This window comes from Sebastes umbrosus, chromosome 5 (genome assembly GCF_015220745.1).
Source record: "Sebastes umbrosus isolate fSebUmb1 chromosome 5, fSebUmb1.pri, whole genome shotgun sequence".
Taxonomy (NCBI): domain Eukaryota; kingdom Metazoa; phylum Chordata; class Actinopteri; order Perciformes; family Sebastidae; genus Sebastes; species Sebastes umbrosus.
In genome coordinates this window covers 16,338,598-16,357,090 of record NC_051273.1, presented here as the reverse complement: position 1 = coordinate 16,357,090, position 18,493 = coordinate 16,338,598, and the positions used below count along the sequence as shown (strand labels likewise).

The following is an 18,493-nucleotide window of genomic DNA, read 5'->3' as shown; positions in this document are numbered from 1 at the left end:
AGGATAATAGCGACGGTGTGATGAAGTTTCTGATAATAGAGGAGAGAATGAGCGGTGAACAATGGAGAAACTTGATGACACCAACTAGAGGCGGGGTGTGAGCCCGGAGAGGGAGTTTGTGTTTGTAAATGTAACTCAAAGCACCATGTCAATCATGGAAAACCTACTGCCACAAAATCCTCTAATCAGCAACAAACACCAAAGTTCCTTTAGCCCATGGTGACCAGATGTTTTACCGGTTTCAAGTGTCCTGAGTCCCGACAACTATCTGTAAAACACTAAAATGTCCCGGTTTTCACCACAGTTAAAATAATAAAAATAATATTCTACATGTTTTCAGCGTTTACATAGATGTTCATCATGTTCTTTCCCATTCATTACTATTTAACCAAATATAAAAACATAAAAAATGCATCTGAACTCAACACTGATTTGACTGTATGTGTGTCAATCAATGTGTTGTTGTTAAGGCTGTTACTACGACGCTTGCTCTTGTGCTAACATGCTCACAAAGATGCATTACACTGATGTTTAGCAGCTATAATGTTTACTATGTTCATCATCTTAGTTTAGTGTGTTAGCATGCCAACATTTATTAATTAGCACTAAAAAAAGCACTACAGCCATACGCCTTTTCCATAGACAACATATTGACTTGTCATAGTACTGTAGGAAAAGCACAGGTGTTACTAATGATGTCTCTGTTCTGTTCAGGTATCCCTGTAGGTTACGACAGTGTGACAGTGGTAACAATACCAGGACCCTGAAACTGAATCAGCTAGGTATTCATCCATCATTGGTTCTATTATTTACACCTGTGTTTTCCTACTGTTATATGTAAAAATGTATTCCCTTAAAAAGGCCTTCTGCGCATGAATGCAATTTGCTGTCGGAAATCTTCGCCTTGTAACACCTGAGAGTGCAAAAACACCTACAAATACAGTTGCTTGCACGTAAATCATCAGCTGTTTGTCTCTCATATTTGTCCACAAAAGCACAAAGCCAGGTGGGTCAGAGCTCGACCAGAGCTGAGAACAACAGTTGTATTAGCACGTGGTTTCGGGTTGTTCTCGTACCTGCATCTAAGCCGGGTTTGCGCTTCCTCAAAGTCGTTTCTGAGAAACAGATCCAGGGCTACCATGCAGTCCTCCAGAGCCAGCGTCAGGTCTGACCGCGAGCACCTGCAGAACGAAAACAAACACACAAATCTGGATGAGAAAAGAAAGAGAGTGCTGAAAATACATTATGTCATAAATAAGCCAAGGGGTTTGAGCATTTCTGATCTCTTAAAAGGCACAGTGTGTAGGATTTGACAGCATCTAGCGGTGTGGTTACAAACTGCAACCAGCTGTACAGAGTGCTGCAGGGATGATGTATTTTTGTAGAAGAAAATAGCAAGTTAGCATCGCCCTGGTTCGCTCAACAAAAACCCAATGACATTTTTCCATTGGATTTTAGATTATTGCAGAAAATAAGCTCTGTGGCAAACAAACGTTTATGATATTTACACATATACGTACATAAAATTATTTACTGACATATTTTATATCGTACAACAAAACATTAAAATCTCTTAAAATTGTGTTAACCACAGACTTTATTTCAAGCATCTAACTAAAAACCCATTGACTGGAATTGACACAATTTCACAGTCTGGGTCTGGGAATATAAACATTCCCCAAAAACTTCCCTAAAAACTTCTTTAAGTGGACACTTTTTTCAAATTAAACTCTAAATTGATTCATATTTCAACACACAAAAAAAGATTCATGTTACTCTGTTCTCTGTAACTGTCTCTCTCACTACTGCAGTGACCCTGTTCTCATTTACTGCAACAAAAACCGTCTCCAAACACTGACCTACAACAGAGACCGGGAACTTGATATAGTCTCATTTTACATATTCCTCCTTTATTCAACCCTTTCTATTCCTCTATTATGTCACCCAAGGGAAACAGGAACACACGCAGGGTGAGCCAGACGAGCAAAATGGCTCGAGAGAGAGTGCTTTGCTGTTTGCGTTGTTGGATTAAACTGCACATTACAAAGGGAATCATCTTAAATTACAATACTTGCACAACCATCCACTTCTAGGCTAATGAAATACACACTCAGGGAGCAGTTTTGAACATCTTCATCTTCTAAATGTGAGGAACGGGTGTTGCTGCTGCTTTAAATAAGTTATGTTTCCTCTCGTACTCACTGTTGTAAGCTGTCTTTGTGAACGTGAGGAACTACTCCGATTGATTGTTGATAATGTTGCTGTGTATTAAGACTTCATTACATGGTGCACATGTTCCTCACGTGACGAGTGTATAATGTGGCCAAACTGATCATGCACTCCTCTTTCCTTTCATCACAAGGCTCCCTCCTCTCTGATTTCACTCGCTGTACTGATGATGTATCTGTTTTAAATCCGTTTTATTCCTTCACTTCAGCAGCACACAGCGTTTGAAAAACACATCAACATTCGGCATAATGAGCTGAACGAATGAATTAAGGTGACGGTACATCTGAAAAACCTAATGTTATTCACATTCATTTGGATCATGACTTGTTTGTTTTGTAGAATGACTTTTATTATTTTTGTATTGTTATTTGTCATTAATGTTCATTTGTCTCATGAAATGCTTGAAAAAGTGGCACATTTTCTGAGTTGTTTATTTGTTTGCTACGTTATTGATGTGTATTTTTTTGTGAAATAGGAAGCTGATTTCTATTTTGTTTTGTCTTGAAATGCAGTTTGGTTTTGTGCTCTGAACTTCCAGCCCACTGTGATCACATGAGCATGACAATTATTACCCGTTTAGTCAGTCAGTCAGTCAGTTTTACCTCTTTAACTCAGACTTCAGATGTCAGCAGCAAACATTAGAAGAAGAATAGGAGAGCAGAAAGTGAGCAAACACAACTAAGACTAATGTGTATAACAGCAGTGACGAATAGACAGCATTCACTTTACATTCCTGCCCATTAGAAACACAGAGGAACTATACACTCATCACACACACCCACCACCACCATAAAGGAGCACACACACTGGTGCAGCTCTGGCTAATGACATGCGGGTGACTGCTGTGTTCACCATATGACCAGCAACAAGCTGAGCTTCCTGTAAACAGCATGAGATTTAAAATGACAACTGCTGTCAGAGAAACATGTATGTTCAGTATGCATGTGTCTTTAGGTGTGCACACAATCAAGATTTCCCCCAAAAAAACATTAAAGTTTCAGTTGTTCTGACAAATCTGACGAACAGACAGATAAAAACTATAATTACCACCTCGTGGTTGTGGGCCTCGGCCAACCAGTCAAGTTGTAGTTTACATAAATGTCTGTCCAAAATGTCAGAATTTCCTCATTTTATCTTGTTAGAAATTTGTGTCAAATTGTCCTGAATTCTTGAGTTATGACCAAAAACGTGTTTGTTTTTTGAGGTCACAATGACCTCGACCTTTGACCTTCTCTTATCAGTTCATCCTCGAATCCAAGTGGACGATTGTTCCAAATTTGAATACGCTCAAGGCGTTCCTAGATATCGCTTTTTACAAGAATGGGATGGACATAAGGTCACACTAACCTTGATCTTTGACCTTTGACCACCAAAAACAGTTCATCTTTGAGACCAAGTGTACCAACTTTGAAGAAATTTCACAAGGCATTTCTTAAATATCACGAAAATGTGACGGATGTGAGGTCACAGTGACCTTTGACCACCAAAATCGAATCCATTCATCCTCGAGTCCAAGTGGACGTTTGTGCCAAATTTGAAGAAATTGCCTCCTGAGATATCACAAGAATGGGTCATACGAACGGACGGACGGACGGACAACCTGAAAACATAGTGCCTCCGGCCTCGGCTGAGGCATAAAATATAACAATAAAAGGGAAATTGTTTTATTCTCCAAGATCATGTGGGATATCCAGTACTGTCTTGTAAATATAATATAAATTGATAAAAGAAGAGCACTAATTCTATTACAATACACATTGTGATAATAAACTTGATTTAAATTTAGCCATTCAGCCTACTAACAATAAAACAATGAGACAAAAAGGGATCAATAATAGAAACATTAATAACACCAGGAGGATGTTAAAACAAGGTAGCACGCTGTATATGTGTTTATGTGTTTATGTATTTATGTGTTTATGTTACTGATGGAAAGGATAATGCTGTAGAGTCGCATCTCTTCCAGTGGCTGCTGACTTAATCCAACCAATCCAACCGGAGCTTCCTCTACGGTGTCGAAATACTTTTCTTCTCTCTGTATGACTGTAGCTGCAGTGGCTGCCTACTGTCACTTTAACTTAAAACAACAAGCTTACAGAAGAACGAGAAAACTGTCAGCCACGTGTGCAAGCACAGCTATCAACATCAGGTTTGTCTTGGAAACCAATTGTCTCACTGTTTTTGTGCTGACTCTGCACTGACTAGATCCATTCCCTGGACCTTAACTATCAAAAATACATGTTTAATCTTACTCTAATCTTAGCCTAAATTTAATTATAATCTAAACACTAAAACCAAGTCTTAATCCCACACAACTCCCAAGGTTGGAGTCAAATCAGAGTACAAGCATAAGCTCATAAATAATAAATGTCAATAATCATTAAGGGACCATGGTGTTATGGAGAGCTTGTTTACTTATCTGGCTGTAACCAGCAGGTACATGTGCGCACAACATAATGCCTCTTCCTGATGGTCTAGTGGCGAGTAGGGCAAGAATCTAGCGATGCGATATGTATCATAATACAGGGGTTACGATTCAATATATTGCGATACTGTAGGCACGGCGATATATTGTGATTTTTTAAAATCTTATTTTATGAATTGTCATAGTATAAAGAACTAGGACTTCCCCCTCTTAGGTGATTAGTCGGAACTAATCGGTCATTTTGGTTTTTGAGTTTTTGAGCATGTAAATTATTAAAGATCTCATATTATGCTCATTTTCAGGTTCATACTTGTATTTTATGTTTCTACTAGAACATGTTTACATGCTGTAATGTTGAATAAACCCTGTATTTTCCTCATACTGTCTGCCTGAATAGGCCTGTATTCACCCTCTGTCTAGTACGCAAATTGCATACTATTTCCAGTGAAATATTACAGTATGTAACGCTGGACACTACAGCTGCATAAATATCCCACAATGCACAGCGGTAGTGATGACAAGGTTCATATTAGACGTTGACTGGCAGCTCTGTAACATCAATAACACTTCAATTTAACTGCAAGTATAAGATTTCACTTTGCTAAACGTCATATATATTTTAAATGAATTCAGACGTTTTGGTGAACATAAGGCTGTCACGGGTTACCATGGTTACACGTCCCCAAATCATCAAGGAGGCTCTCAGGAAGTGACGACGTAAATTACTGCTCAGTGCGACCGAAAAGATACTTACTACTGTTTATTCACACAAAAGTATGTTGAACGATAGTACAACTATTGAGTATGTAGTAAATAGTATACGATTGCGGACGAAGCCACACTGCAACTGGAAAGAAACTGGGTCACATTTAGAATGTTTACGTTTAAAACTGTGAAATGGTCGAAATATTGTAGATTTGTGACATCACAAAATTACAGAAATCCTGACGGCTTGTTTCAAACGCACAATTTCTGAATACGGGCTGTGTGTATTTCTCCATGGATTGAGTGTTTCGATACTTTCACAGTATTTATATAGCACTTCAACCTGCTTTATAATAATAAAAAAACATGAAAATCTAACTTTTTACAATATGGGACCTTTAATTAAAAAGCGATGCAGTGTTTGTGTGAATCAATACAGTATCACAAAACACAATATCGCGATACTCAAGGGTATCGATATTTTGTTACACCCCTTGTGGCTAGGATTTGGCGCTCTCACCGCCGCGGCCTAGGGTTCAATTCCAGGCCAGGTAAACTTTACAACTGCATTTTGTTGTCTCAGGACTTATAGAAGTTACTTTGCTGGCGGCAAACAATCAGTGCCTACATAACTTGCTTATAGCTGAAAACTGACTCAACTGGTCCCGACTGACAGGAAAACACTTGGAGGATAATCTGAGGCCTGGGGACATGGAAAAGAAACCAGATCCCAGTCAGTGAGCACAGATTATTACACAGTAAGCCTACAGGACAATGTCCTCTATATGGAGGGAATAATTGACAATTAAATGAAAGAAAGAAAAGGCACAATGAGGAGAGACTGCTGGATTCAGGATGTGCATACCGTGCATTGTCCAAATAATCTAATTGAACTTCAAGTCAGCTGAAATTCTGGGTTGATTTCTCTAGAGAACATCTTGCACAATGATGATCATTATCAGCGAGGCACACACACACAAATAAAACCACTTCTTTTCACGCACACAACCACTATTCATATACACACCCATGCATGTGCTCACGTAACCCATAATCCACACACACACACACACACACACACACACACACACACACACACACACACACACACACACACACACACTCCTCTAAGAGTGACGAAGCATTCGACTGCGGTTCACAGAGCTTTCACCACATTCATTCCAGCTGGTATAAGATGTTTCGGAGGCCTCGCGGCCGAGCTGTGATACAAAAGAGCCGAGCTGCTCCTATAATAAACTGAACGAGTTTGTCCACATGCCTGAGAGTCAGAGCTTGAACATACACACACACACACACACACACACAGACACACACACACATACAAAACACTTAAAGAGCATCTGACCCAACTGAATGACGCACGGCATGCAAACATGTATCTCACCCATTTGACAGAGTCTCTTCCTCTCCTGACATTTTCATCTGGCGAAAGTGTGTGTGTGAAAGAGAGACAGAGAAAAGCTGGAGGAGTGAATGTGAGGCCTTCCCAGTGGTGCAGTGTGATGGTCTCTTTCTGTAGCAGCAGCAGCAGCGGCAACAAGAGCAGAAGCAGCAGCAGAGGGGCAGTCGGGTGAAAGAGTGAGAGAGGGAAGAATGAAGGAGAAAGGGAGGGAGGGAGAAAGAGAGGAGGAGAAGGAGGAGGAGGGAAATACGCAGCAGAAACAGCAGATCTTAATAAGATTGGGATGACTATCACACATGAGGGTAGAAAACACACTCACACATACGTACATACAAAAGGCCTGTCCCACCTCTTCCGATCATCACCCTAATGCCACACACCGCAGTCTGCTGCTCCGATTGGTTAATGCAAAGTCAGGGGCGGGGCTAAATCAAGACGGACAGAGTGACAGCTAGATGAAGAAATAAATAATTTGCTCATCCCCAACACAAAACTTCATGCTGTTAATGGTGAAAGAGGGAAAGTGAAGGTTTAAAAGATAGAAGAAAGAGAGTGCTGGTGTTTAGTGAGACTCTCAGCCAGTCCAGTCTGCTGCAGTGGCAGAGTCTGAACACTGCAGCGACCACAGAGTCCAGAAATAGAAAACATAGACGCAGTACGGCCTGCTCATAGTCATACTGTGGATCCACAAGACCTTGTGTGAAATCATGAATGAAAAATAGGCACAGTGCCAGCCAGGACTTATGGTGTCTGTTCGCCATAAACTGCAGCTCAATGCTCTCCACTTAGATGTGTTGACATGACGTAGCAGGGAACATTTAGCTTAATAGTTTCAATGCTCTGCCACTGTTAGTTCACAGACACGTAGATGGAACGGAGCTGTCGTTTAAGGCATTCATTATTACACCTGTGTGTTTCCTGCTGTGACAAATCAAAATGTCTGCTGTGAAAAAGGTCCATTATCTAATGTCAGAAGATCATGAATCCTTTGGAGAACTGGCAAGCAGGATTAGATACACTCTGGTTTGAACAAAGCATGTACAAAGTAACTACATTAGTGCCACGACTAACGATCATTTTCTCAATGAATCGGTTCATTGTTTGGTCTACAAAATACCAGAGAATAGTTTATAGAAAATGCCGCTAAAGCCCGAGGCGATGTCTTCAAATTGCTTCTTTTGTCCAACTGACAAAACCCAAAGATATTCACGTTTACTATCACGAGACAAGGAAACAAATTCTCACATTCTCACAGAAGTTAAAACAAGGGAAGGTTTGGTGTTCTTTAAGAAATCACTTTTGAATCCAAAACATGAAATCCCCTGCTGATTTATAAAAAGATATAATTTCTCTTCATGGAGCCGGAGTGGAAATCATTAAACGTGCAGAAGCATGACTCTATAGCATACGTACACAGCCACACACACTCTATTAGTAACACTGCTTACATCAAGAGAGCATAAAGATCATACTCATGTGACTGGAAAGCACTTTGACCAACACAGAAACATGAAGGGAAATACATTTATCTTTATGGACTGTAGTAAAAAAAAAAAAAAAAGCTTAATTGTTGCTTCCATCTCTCTCATGTGTGTGTGCTGCTGTGAGGAGGAGCACAGAGGGTCACGGGTTTGAGGTGGAGATAATTAGATTTGAATCGTTGCCATCCTCATGCTGGAGAATTGGATTTGACGACAGAAAAACAACAGTTTATGACTCTAGAAATGTCGCCACTTAGTCTTTTGGCTTAATATAATAATACGCAAATATCACAAACATGTGTGGGCCTAGTTCTCAACACTGGTATCAGTACAACAGTGTTTCAATGACATTTCTTCCAATGAGGTAAAAGTAATCTTAAATTGAAAGTATCTACATAGAATAATGCATAAAGGAAGGAATAAAGGCATGTGTTAATTCCTTGCAAAGTAAAATAGATTTGTGCCATAAAGCAACAAACCATTGTGCTGTAAAGCAGCCATACATTTCAACACAGCACAACAATGAAGCAAGAGTTTGACATTTTGTGAAAAGTGCTTATTTGCTTTCTTGGAAGAGTTAGATGTGAAGACACCACTCTCATATCTGTTCATTGAATCAGCCCAGTCGCACTAACTGGTGTATGAATGATACGGTAATTTGCAAGTAATTTTGTGTATAATAAGAAAGGCATTCTTGCTTTTGGCGTGTCATCTGTACGCCAATGTAAACGCACCCGTGTAAACGCTCAGAGCTAGTGACGTACAATAAAAAGTGAGAGAGACTGCTTATGGGGGATGGGTGTTCGTGTCACAAAGTGTTATTTTGAAGTTACATTAGTGACATTTGTGCCGTGTTTTCTGTACTTCTGTTACGTTGTTAACGTACGTATTTTACTTAGTTTACGTACTTATTTTAAGTCAAACCATGATGTTTTCCTAAACCTAACTAAGTGGTATTGTTGCCTTCACCTAACTGCAGGCGTTACCGTAGTTTTGTTGCGTGGCGTAAAAAGGACACGTGAAAAGAGGCAAATAGACACAAATTAGTGCTGTCAATCGATTAAAATATTTAATTGTGATTATTCACATGTCCGTAGTTAATCGTGATTAATCGTAAATTAATCACACATTTTTTATCTGTTCGAAATGTACCCTAAAGGGAGATTTGTCAAGTATTTAATACTCTTATCAACATGGGAGTGGACAAATACGCTTGCTTCAGGCAAACATATGTATATATTTATTACTGGAAATCAATTAACAACACACAACAATGACAAATATTGTCCAGAAACCCTCACAGGTACTGCATTTAGCATACAAATATGCTCAAATCATAACATGGCAAACTGCAGCCCAACAGGCAACAACAGCTGTCAGTGTGTCAGTGTGCTGACTTGACTATGACTTGCCCCAAACTGCATGTGATTATCATAAAGTGGGCATGTCTGTAAAGGGGAGACTCGTGGGTACCATAGAACGTTCACATATCTTGAGGTCAGAGGTCAAGGGACCCCTTTGAAAATGGCCAGGCCAGTTTTTCCTCGACCAAAATTTAGCGCAAGTTAATTTAGCAGAAGTTTGGAGCGTTATTTAGCCTCCTTCGCGACAAGCTAGTACGACATGGTTGGTACCAATGGATTCGTTAAGTTTTTAAGTTTCATTTGATTGCAGTAGCTACACTCTAGCTTTAAAACTGAGCCCGCTACAACCTCCGAAACATCGATTGCGTTAATGCGATAAGGAAATTTGTGTCGTTAAAACAAAACTGCATTAACTTTGACAGCCCTAGTAAAAATGACATGTGGATGACGTGGAATGTCCTTGTAAAGTTGTGTTATTTACATGCCTTCTCATGAGATTGGGTTGATTTAATATGTAGCTGGAGCCAGCAGCCGGTCAGCTCAGGATATAACAAGTAAATCTATGAGTTTTACGGGTGCTGGTAGGCAGATCTTCTTACCGTTGGACAGAGCCAGGCTAGCTGTTTCCCCTGTTTCCATTCTTTATGCTAAGCTAAATGTGTCTCCTGGCAGTAGCTTCGTATTTAGCGTACAGATATGAAAGTCACATCTAACTCTCGGCAAGAAAGCGAATAAGCGTATTTCCCATAATTGCTTTAAATATGACAAGGATGTTTTCTAATAAACTAAAAATGAAGATGTAATGTGAAAGTGCTACATTTAGCTCCTTTAACCTGGATTTGTTCAACCCATAGATTCAAACAGACACAGCTATCCTCCCCCTCAGGATAACAAACAAATCCTCCACATGCCTTGACAGAGAATGTAGGATTTAACTATTGAACAGACAACTAATTCACATTCATCCAGTCATAACTCAACAGGGGGAGTTTAGAGATGATTATCAGGTTCTCTCTATTTGAATTATTGATTTGTCAAACAGCAGGCGGAAGTTGCCAGTGACCTTCTGATGACCTTTACCTCAACATGTCATTAATATGTCAAGAAGTCCTTTAGGTCAGCTGTAACGTGCAATCTGTTCACAGCAGCTCACTCTCTCATACAGGATTGCAAAAGTTTTGCTTTATGATCAGTCAGAGATCACTTACCCATTTGATGGATTTGTTGATTGCTGCTCATCTTTGTTGTCCGGTAGCTGTAACCTGAAACAGTGGAACAAAATCAAGTCTGTTTAGAGAAAAGAGGGAAATCTCAAGGGGATGAAAATCCAGCTGAAAGGCCAGCTATTGTTCGAGCAACATGATCGTGAGAGCCATAGAAACGCGGACACTGATATATGCGGACACTCCCAGGCTATTTCATTTCTTTGGAATGACTTGCTGAGGACATTTCTGCAGATAATAATGTGACAGTTTTGGGGGAAAAAATCTTTGAAATCAGTCTGATATGGGAACAGATGTTTGAAAAGATCAAGTTTCGCAGAGAGACTCAAAGCATTAAACTGCAACCCAGAATTTTACCTTTCATTGGTTTTCAATTCACTCACCTGAAGTCTGTGATGATGGGATCCATTTCTGGACTGTTTATGACTGACAACCTGGGAAAACAAATACAAGTCAGTCTGTGTATAGTGCTGTGAGCTCACAGCTGATTGTGCCTGACTGTAAGAACAAATAAGTGAGTCACAATGTGAACCTACCCGCTCGGGGAGTCCCGGCCGTCAGGACTGTCTTGTCCCCGCACGGCGTCCCTGTGAAGAGGTCAAAGGTCGTTTTAGAGAGAATGTAAGAATGGACCTCACGATGGTGAGAAGAGGAGGTATGATCGGATCCTGGAAGTCCGATTCTGAAGATCGGAAGACGACTCAAGAGTTTAGTACACGTAGTTCCAACTAAAGTTGTTACCAGCATATGGCTCGGCTGTCCCCCACACTGCCTGTTTTTATATCAAACCTCAAAACGCACATTTGTTCCTTGGCTTTTGGCTCGGCATGAGAGTTGACTATTTTAATCCTTTTTCCTTTCCTATTGGTCTTAACCCTTTTATTATTTTAATGTGCTGTTTGTTTTAAGTTGATCTTAGTGTTTTATTGTGTTGTTTTTATGTTTTTTATGAATAATTGTACAGCACTTTGGTCAACTTTTGTTGTTTTTAAATGTGCTTTATAAATAAATTTGGATTGTATTGGATAGGGAAGCTATATGTGATGAATAAAAAGACACCAAATGTTAGTTAAAAAAGTATGTATGTATTCATTACACTCGATGTGGAATCAATAAGGCTACTAAGACAAAACTAAATGGATTGAAGCTGTTTTATTGCTCATATTTTGTGCCGTATTTTTCATTGTTATTATGATTTTTCTGCACAAACATTTTTAAAATGTGCATGGATTAAGAGCTTCTGACAGATGACGTTTGGAAGAGGTAAAACTAAACAGTATTTCAGAAAAAATAAAGCAACGATTAGAGAAAAATCAAATGGTAACCATGATTTGGTGTAGCAAAAATTAGTTTTTCCACCTTATTTGTTTAGTTTTACGTACTCATAGTAGTTTGCAAAAATGATGTTATGGATGCAGCTGCAGAGATGGGGAAACAACTATATAAATAACAAAAAACAAAAACAAAACAAATCAGAAAGTGGATTTCAGCACACTTTCAGCTGCTACTAAGCCTGATTGACCACATCATGAATGTAATGTTGTCTAACAGGCTGCAGACCGGCAGGGACATACTGACAAAGACATAATGAGAGCATTTAAATGGGTCATGATACCAACATGTCTACAGTACATTAACTACAGTATTTTTCCTATTGACTCACAGTGTCAGACTCACTTTTTATATGAATTTATTACCTTCCTTTTTTTATGAATGATGAACAGTGGCAGCTTTTGTTACAGTGAGATAATAACTGAACTTCACAGATCACAACACTCATCTACTTAAAAGTTGGTTTATAGACTTTTGTAATTACGAACAGTGAATTGCATATATGTGAAAACAGCCTTGAAAAAAGGGAAATAAAGTATAAAATAAAAAAGAGTGGTATGTGAAGAGGATCTATGAGGCTCCTGATCTGAACATGTTATGCTCTATGAAGTATGAAACTTATAAAGTATGTGATATTAAATTCTCCCTGTTGGCAGCACTATAAAAGCAGACAAGTACCGACAGGGTCAGGACTTGCACAGATTTTCAGAAGCTTTTCTTTTCTTCTACTCACTTTTTGCTGTCATTTTTCTTCACACTGCTTCTCCAGTTGGTTATAAAACTCATCCCACAGCTCTGAGAGTCGGTGAAACGGCAGAATATCCCGGTTTACACACCGAGCATGGACGGACAGACAGACGGAGTTCAACACTGACACAAATGTACCGGAATTAACGCACTAACATTAACAGCTGCGGTGCGTCTTCCTCCTTCCTGACGTGAGAAGGTGTGTTTGCTGTCATCGCCATAATAATAATCACCTTCCTATTGAAATGCATTGAGATGCTGCTGCTGCCAGGTCCTGGCTTCATGGTCCTAAAGCCCTCCAGATTATGACATGGTTACACACTGCTCACAGTTAGCTAATGTTATACAATGTGAGTCTTAAAAATATGTTATTTCAATAAACAAACACGTAGATTAAAAACAGAAAGCAAAGTAATATTAATAAAGCCAAAAAATGTAAAGTTTTTCATCATAAGCCTTATAATTAGACGCAGGGCTGGACTGGGACAAAAGATGTGCCCTGGCATTTTTGGCCCAGCCCGGCCCCATCACTGGTCATTTAGTTGAAGGCTCTGTTTGAGGAAATCCCTTCAAATGTGGTTGTTTTGCATACTTGCCAATCTTGAGACCTCAAAAATAGGGAGGATTTGAAATTCAAAGTGTTTTTGGTTTTTTTTTTAATTTGAGTTACAGAGACTTTTTTCCTGAATTCTGGTGACTTTAAAACAATGAAAATAACAAAATAATAAGCACACTGCAACAGCGTTTTTATGTTAAATAATCATAATAATTTGAATTGTGTGTTTTATGCAAACAACCACTTTTTATTGACAATAACTGTGTACAGTACAGTACCCTCCCTGCCCCGAAAAATAGGACTCCCCTAGAAGCCACGGTGTAATTTGAACACTGTAATTTACCGTGTATATAATTTTTTTTTTATGTTGTGTATATCAAACATTGAATGACATCAGATCTAAAATGTTATTTCCTTCATTTAGCGCAGAGATTTCAAAAGTGGCAGATAACATTTCTGAGTTGCAGACAAAATATAGGACTTGTCTACCACAGTGGCAGGAAGTGAAAAAGTTAATTTCAGACCCTGACCTAGAAAATGTGTTTAGCTACAGTACAAGTCAATGTTCTTAGTCACTTTCTACCACTGCTTTTACTCAACTAAACATTTGAATGCATGACCTTCTCTTGTAATGGAGAAGTCTATTTTTAAAATGTGGTATTGCTACTTTTACACAAGTGACTTGATCCCAGTAAGAACAAACAAACTGCAAAACTACACGTTTAATATTTATTCTGTTTCAATTAAATGCATTACATATTCTGGCCAAACCTCCAAATAATGATTTTGTTTCTTACATGTTAGAAAATACAAAATAAAATACAATTAGCTTGAGTTTTAAAAAGCCTTTATGGGTAAGCCTAGACACATAAGTGGTTCTTGATTTGTAAAAGGAGTCTGTACAAATGACAGTAATGTGTCAGGTGGCCTTTAAATGTGAGAGAATGAAACTGTAGCATGACAAGAGACTCAGCTGTGACGGTGAAGAAGAGACGGACGACGCCTGCTCTCTTGTATTTACAATAAACGTGAACTGCAATATGAGACGCACTGAGTAGGAAGTGCAGCCTCGACCACGGACAGTAAACTGGATGAAAATGAGAAGTGGAGAGTATGACGATGCTTAATCTTAACAAGGTTGAGAAGAGAAAAAACTAACAGGAAGAGGTGTTCAAAATGTTGTGCACTATTTGGTCAGCAAAGGAAATGAAAACAAACACCTCCTGCTCTTCGACCTGAGCCTTCCTTTGTTCAGAAACCATCTATCACAGTTTAGCACTCAGTGTTGGTTCATTTTCTGGGAGAAAACACAAAATTACCCAGCACGAAGAAGAAGAATCACTGGCCGGCCAACAGCTGTATGGGTGTTAAATAACTGGCGTGTGGATGCAGTGCAACGGGGGGGCGTTTATCCTCACACCAGTAAGTTAAATCCCCCACAGAGCCTGAAGTGCACAGACAAGAAGACAAACTGCTCCACCAAAACGCAGAGACGCTAATCAACTTTTACTGACTTTGTGTAAGACTTTTTAAAATCCAGTTAGTCTCTCAGAGGAAGCATCTCCTGAAAAACAAAATGTCTTGGAAAAATTAAAAGTTCACACAAACGCTAACAAAAGAAGCACCCAACACTTTGTAATGGGATCTAGTGTGACATTTGTGAAATGGATATTGACTACTTGAGGAAGTTGATCTTTTTTTAATACACTTCTCTCATTAATAATCCAGCATCCATGCTACTGAAGTGTCATTCAGCATGATGCTGCTTTAGGGAGACTGCTGCGTGCCTAACCCTGGATCAATCAGGATTAACAATTCATTACTATTAACACTATTCATTTAATGTAAGAGTAAACAGAGCCGGTAAAGTGTTTCTTCACACTCATACATTCATCTATGACAACCCAGTTTCTATTTTTGAAGTTATGTTTGTCTTGTTATCTCACCGGTGTTGCAGCCATATTTCAGCATAACATATTAATAAAGGCTCGGTGATTGCCCAGAATTGAAGGTTTCATACTAATTAAAAGATAAGTATTTGGTCCTTTTGGACTCAAAAAAGCAGTTATTGTTTTGTGCAATCCTTTGTAGTGTGCCCTGAAATTTAATGCTAATTAACATCTAATCATTACATGTAGTAGTTGTAGTTTCATTCCTTTCAGTTATCTCCCAAGAAATACATTTTTAACTTTGACAGAACAGAACAGAACAGATGCAATACATAAATGTAAAAGAAATCAAAGTATCTAGAAGCTGAATGTGGTAGCTGTGATGGATTTGTTTGATTTTTAGTATAAATCTGCACATGCGTTTCACATATCAGAGGACTGGTAACTTCCAGTTATACAAGTACAAATGTTGAATTCTGTCACACTATCCTGGACAATTTTTTTAAAATCTCATAGGCCCTCTTCCATCATACAGGACTAGAAAAGTACATGGTCACTCCATTTCAAAAAGTTTGTTACAGTGCCTCAAAAAAACACTATTTTTCCCAGCTTATGGTCTTGAAACTACAGTTCTAGGTTTAGTTTCAGAAAAGAAGTTTCAGAAGAGCTGGAAGGGAATTAGGGGGGTGGGTTAGGGATCTTCAAAAGTAGCAAGTCTATTTCTAATTGAAGGAACAGTGTGTAGCATTTAGGGGGATGTATTGGCAGAAATGCAATATATTATTAATAAGTATGTTTTCTTTAGTGTATAATCACCTGAAAATAAGTATTGTGTTTTCGTTACCTTAAGGCCCTGACACACCAAGCCGACGGTCAGCTGTCGGAGAGCATGTTGAATCGGCAGTGGCGCCGTTTCTTGAAAGAAATCGCTCTGATTGGCGGTTCAGCTTAAACGAATAAGTGCACGAGAAGAGAAACGGACGTGAGGAAAGCAAGGCAACGAGTTAAGTCAAGAGGAAAAAACACAGAAGGCTCTTCTCATTTTTATCTTCATCTCATCTGATCATTCCAATACGCGGATATTTTCACAACGACATGGCCATCTGGAATGAAGCCAAGTCCTCGGTCTTCCCGTTTCTGTTTTTGAATGACAAATACAGACTACTGCCGCCTGTTGATAGAGAGAGTTATTTCATCTCACGCAGGCGCTGAACATACGTGGTGTTTGGCCGTCGGCTGTAGTCTTTGCGGTGTGTTCGATTGCAACTTTTGCAAAGGTGACGTAAGGCGACGCAACTTTTGGCCTTAGTCAACTCTAGTTCTTTGATGCTGGGTTGGTGCGCCTGGGCCTTCAGAATGAACCGTGTATATCTACATAGAGAGCAGGTCCTCTTCATGGAGCCGGCCGCTATGTTTCTACAGTAGCCCAGAACGGACAAACCAAACACTGGCTCTTGAGAGGGCCATTCGTCAGCCTCCGTAGTTCTCCTACACGCTTGGCACACGGGAAAAGTTTCAGTTGGTTTCAATCTGCAACCTCACCACTACATGCCGTCAGATCCTACACACTGCACCGTTAAAGAAATCTCATGATATTCTCAATGTAACGTCAGAAGCTAAAGTGAGCCGAGTTTAATCAAGTGTAGTGAGTACTGTTAGTGGATAAAGACAGGACTTTGACAAGGCTGTTTCAATGTAATTTTGAGTGCATTAAATAAATTACATTCTGGAGAGTTAATGTGGCATTTGTAGCCTGGTGTTGAAATCAACGGAGCGATTTCTAGATCCATATTCACTGCATTTCATTTTCAACAAACCCATTCTTCAAAACATACATCTTCCATCTTGGTCCTTTCCTCCATAACATGACCAACAGGATGGAAAAACACAATACTGCAATGCCAGAGAACCGTGAACACAGTCTGGGGAGAAAGATTCAGAGATGGGTTTATTCTAAGAAAGTCTCTTCATGGGGTCAGCAGGTGCTGCTGAATCAGTCCTATACAGTCCCCACTTTACTTTGGTGCTTTCTGGGCTGGGCCAGGCTGTGCTGTGCCGTGCCGAGCCAGGTCAGTGGACTAGGGGAGGGGAGGGGAGGAGGGGGGGGGGGGAGACGAGGTCCTCAGGAGAGTTCAGACTTGCTGAGTGCGATGGCCAGCTCCAGGTCCTCTTGTTCCTGCTGGGTGAGCCTGGCAAGTCGCTCCTTTTCCTCTCGCTCGCTCTCGCGCTTTGCCCACTCTATCATGTCTTCCTCCGTTGGATACTGCTTCATGAACACAGAGAAACAAACACACACATACACACACACACACATCACACATCACACACAAGGGGAAAGAGAAAACACACATACGCAAAGAAATATAGAGGGAAAGGAGACACAAACAAACACATATACAGTTAACAGATTCTCAAAGGTTAAATACAACTTATTCTTAGAGCCTGCTGATAATAACAGCAATAATATAATGCATGTGATTACCATTAAGCTTTATAAGCTTCATAAAGGAACTGCTGATTGCAGAACTTTTGTATTACATTTCCCAGGTTTTGCTGTTTTTTTGTGTCTGGCCCTGTGACATGAGCCCATTCTCATTCCCAGGGCGCTAAATACCGAGGCTTTGTAATGGCTGTCGGCGTTCTGTACTGCAGCACAAGGCACCCTTTAACGCTGGTATGAAATGCACCGGACGTTTTATTGACTATAATGTAAACCCATCTGTGGCAACAGTAAACGCTTCGGCAAAGTGCGCCGGGAGTGAGGTGGCGTAGTTTAAAGAGCGAAAAGAGACATGGGAGGGGAAGTGGGTGGGTCCAGCAAACACAAAGCTTTCATCCAGGTGGCCGCTGTTAGTGTTCCGTGCATCACGCTACAATCAGCTGTTTGTTCGTGTCCTGTGTTCACCACGTTAAGTGTGAACACCTAAAGTGACGCCAAGGGGCATGACAAAGCGGCGCCATGTGACGAATTGGGATGGGACCTTGCTGGCGACATCCATCAAGGATTTATTATTGTCATTATACAATAGAGGATTTCAGATTTCAAAGGGTGAAAAGAGAAAAGTGTTTGTGTTAACATTAAAGCGTGTAGACATGTTCTAGTAGAAACTGAAAATACA

General features: G+C 39.8%; 2 protein-coding genes across 7 annotated transcripts in view; both read right to left on the bottom strand.

The window, feature by feature from the left end:
- ttc39a (tetratricopeptide repeat domain 39A) overlaps window positions 1–13,150 on the bottom strand; it is a 29,231-nt gene extending 16,081 nt beyond the window's left edge. The window contains exons 1-5 of one of the 2 annotated variants that reach the window (XM_037769113.1): window positions 12,916–13,150; window positions 11,387–11,437; window positions 11,234–11,284; window positions 10,836–10,889; window positions 1,077–1,181 (exon numbers count right to left, since the gene is read on the bottom strand). In XM_037769113.1, the coding sequence (XP_037625041.1) occupies window positions 1,077–1,181; window positions 10,836–10,889; window positions 11,234–11,284; window positions 11,387–11,437; window positions 12,916–12,968 (314 nt within the window). In that variant the 5' untranslated portion in view covers window positions 12,969–13,150. Of the gene's footprint in view, window positions 1–1,076; window positions 1,182–6,764; window positions 7,131–10,835; window positions 10,890–11,233; window positions 11,285–11,386; window positions 11,438–12,915 lie in introns of those variants that run through there. The other variant, XM_037769114.1, reaches the window with a different exon arrangement.
- A 1,042-nt stretch (window positions 13,151–14,192) lies between these two features.
- Window positions 14,193–18,493, bottom strand: part of eps15 (epidermal growth factor receptor pathway substrate 15) — a 35,656-nt gene continuing 31,355 nt past the window's right edge. For 3 of the 5 annotated variants that reach the window (XM_037769109.1, XM_037769105.1, XM_037769107.1), the window contains one exon: window positions 14,193–17,640. In XM_037769109.1, coding sequence (XP_037625037.1) covers window positions 17,507–17,640 — 134 coding nt within the window. In that variant the 3' untranslated portion in view covers window positions 14,193–17,506. The remainder of the gene's footprint in view (window positions 17,641–18,493) is intronic. The other 2 variants (XM_037769106.1, XM_037769108.1) reach the window with 1 other exon arrangement.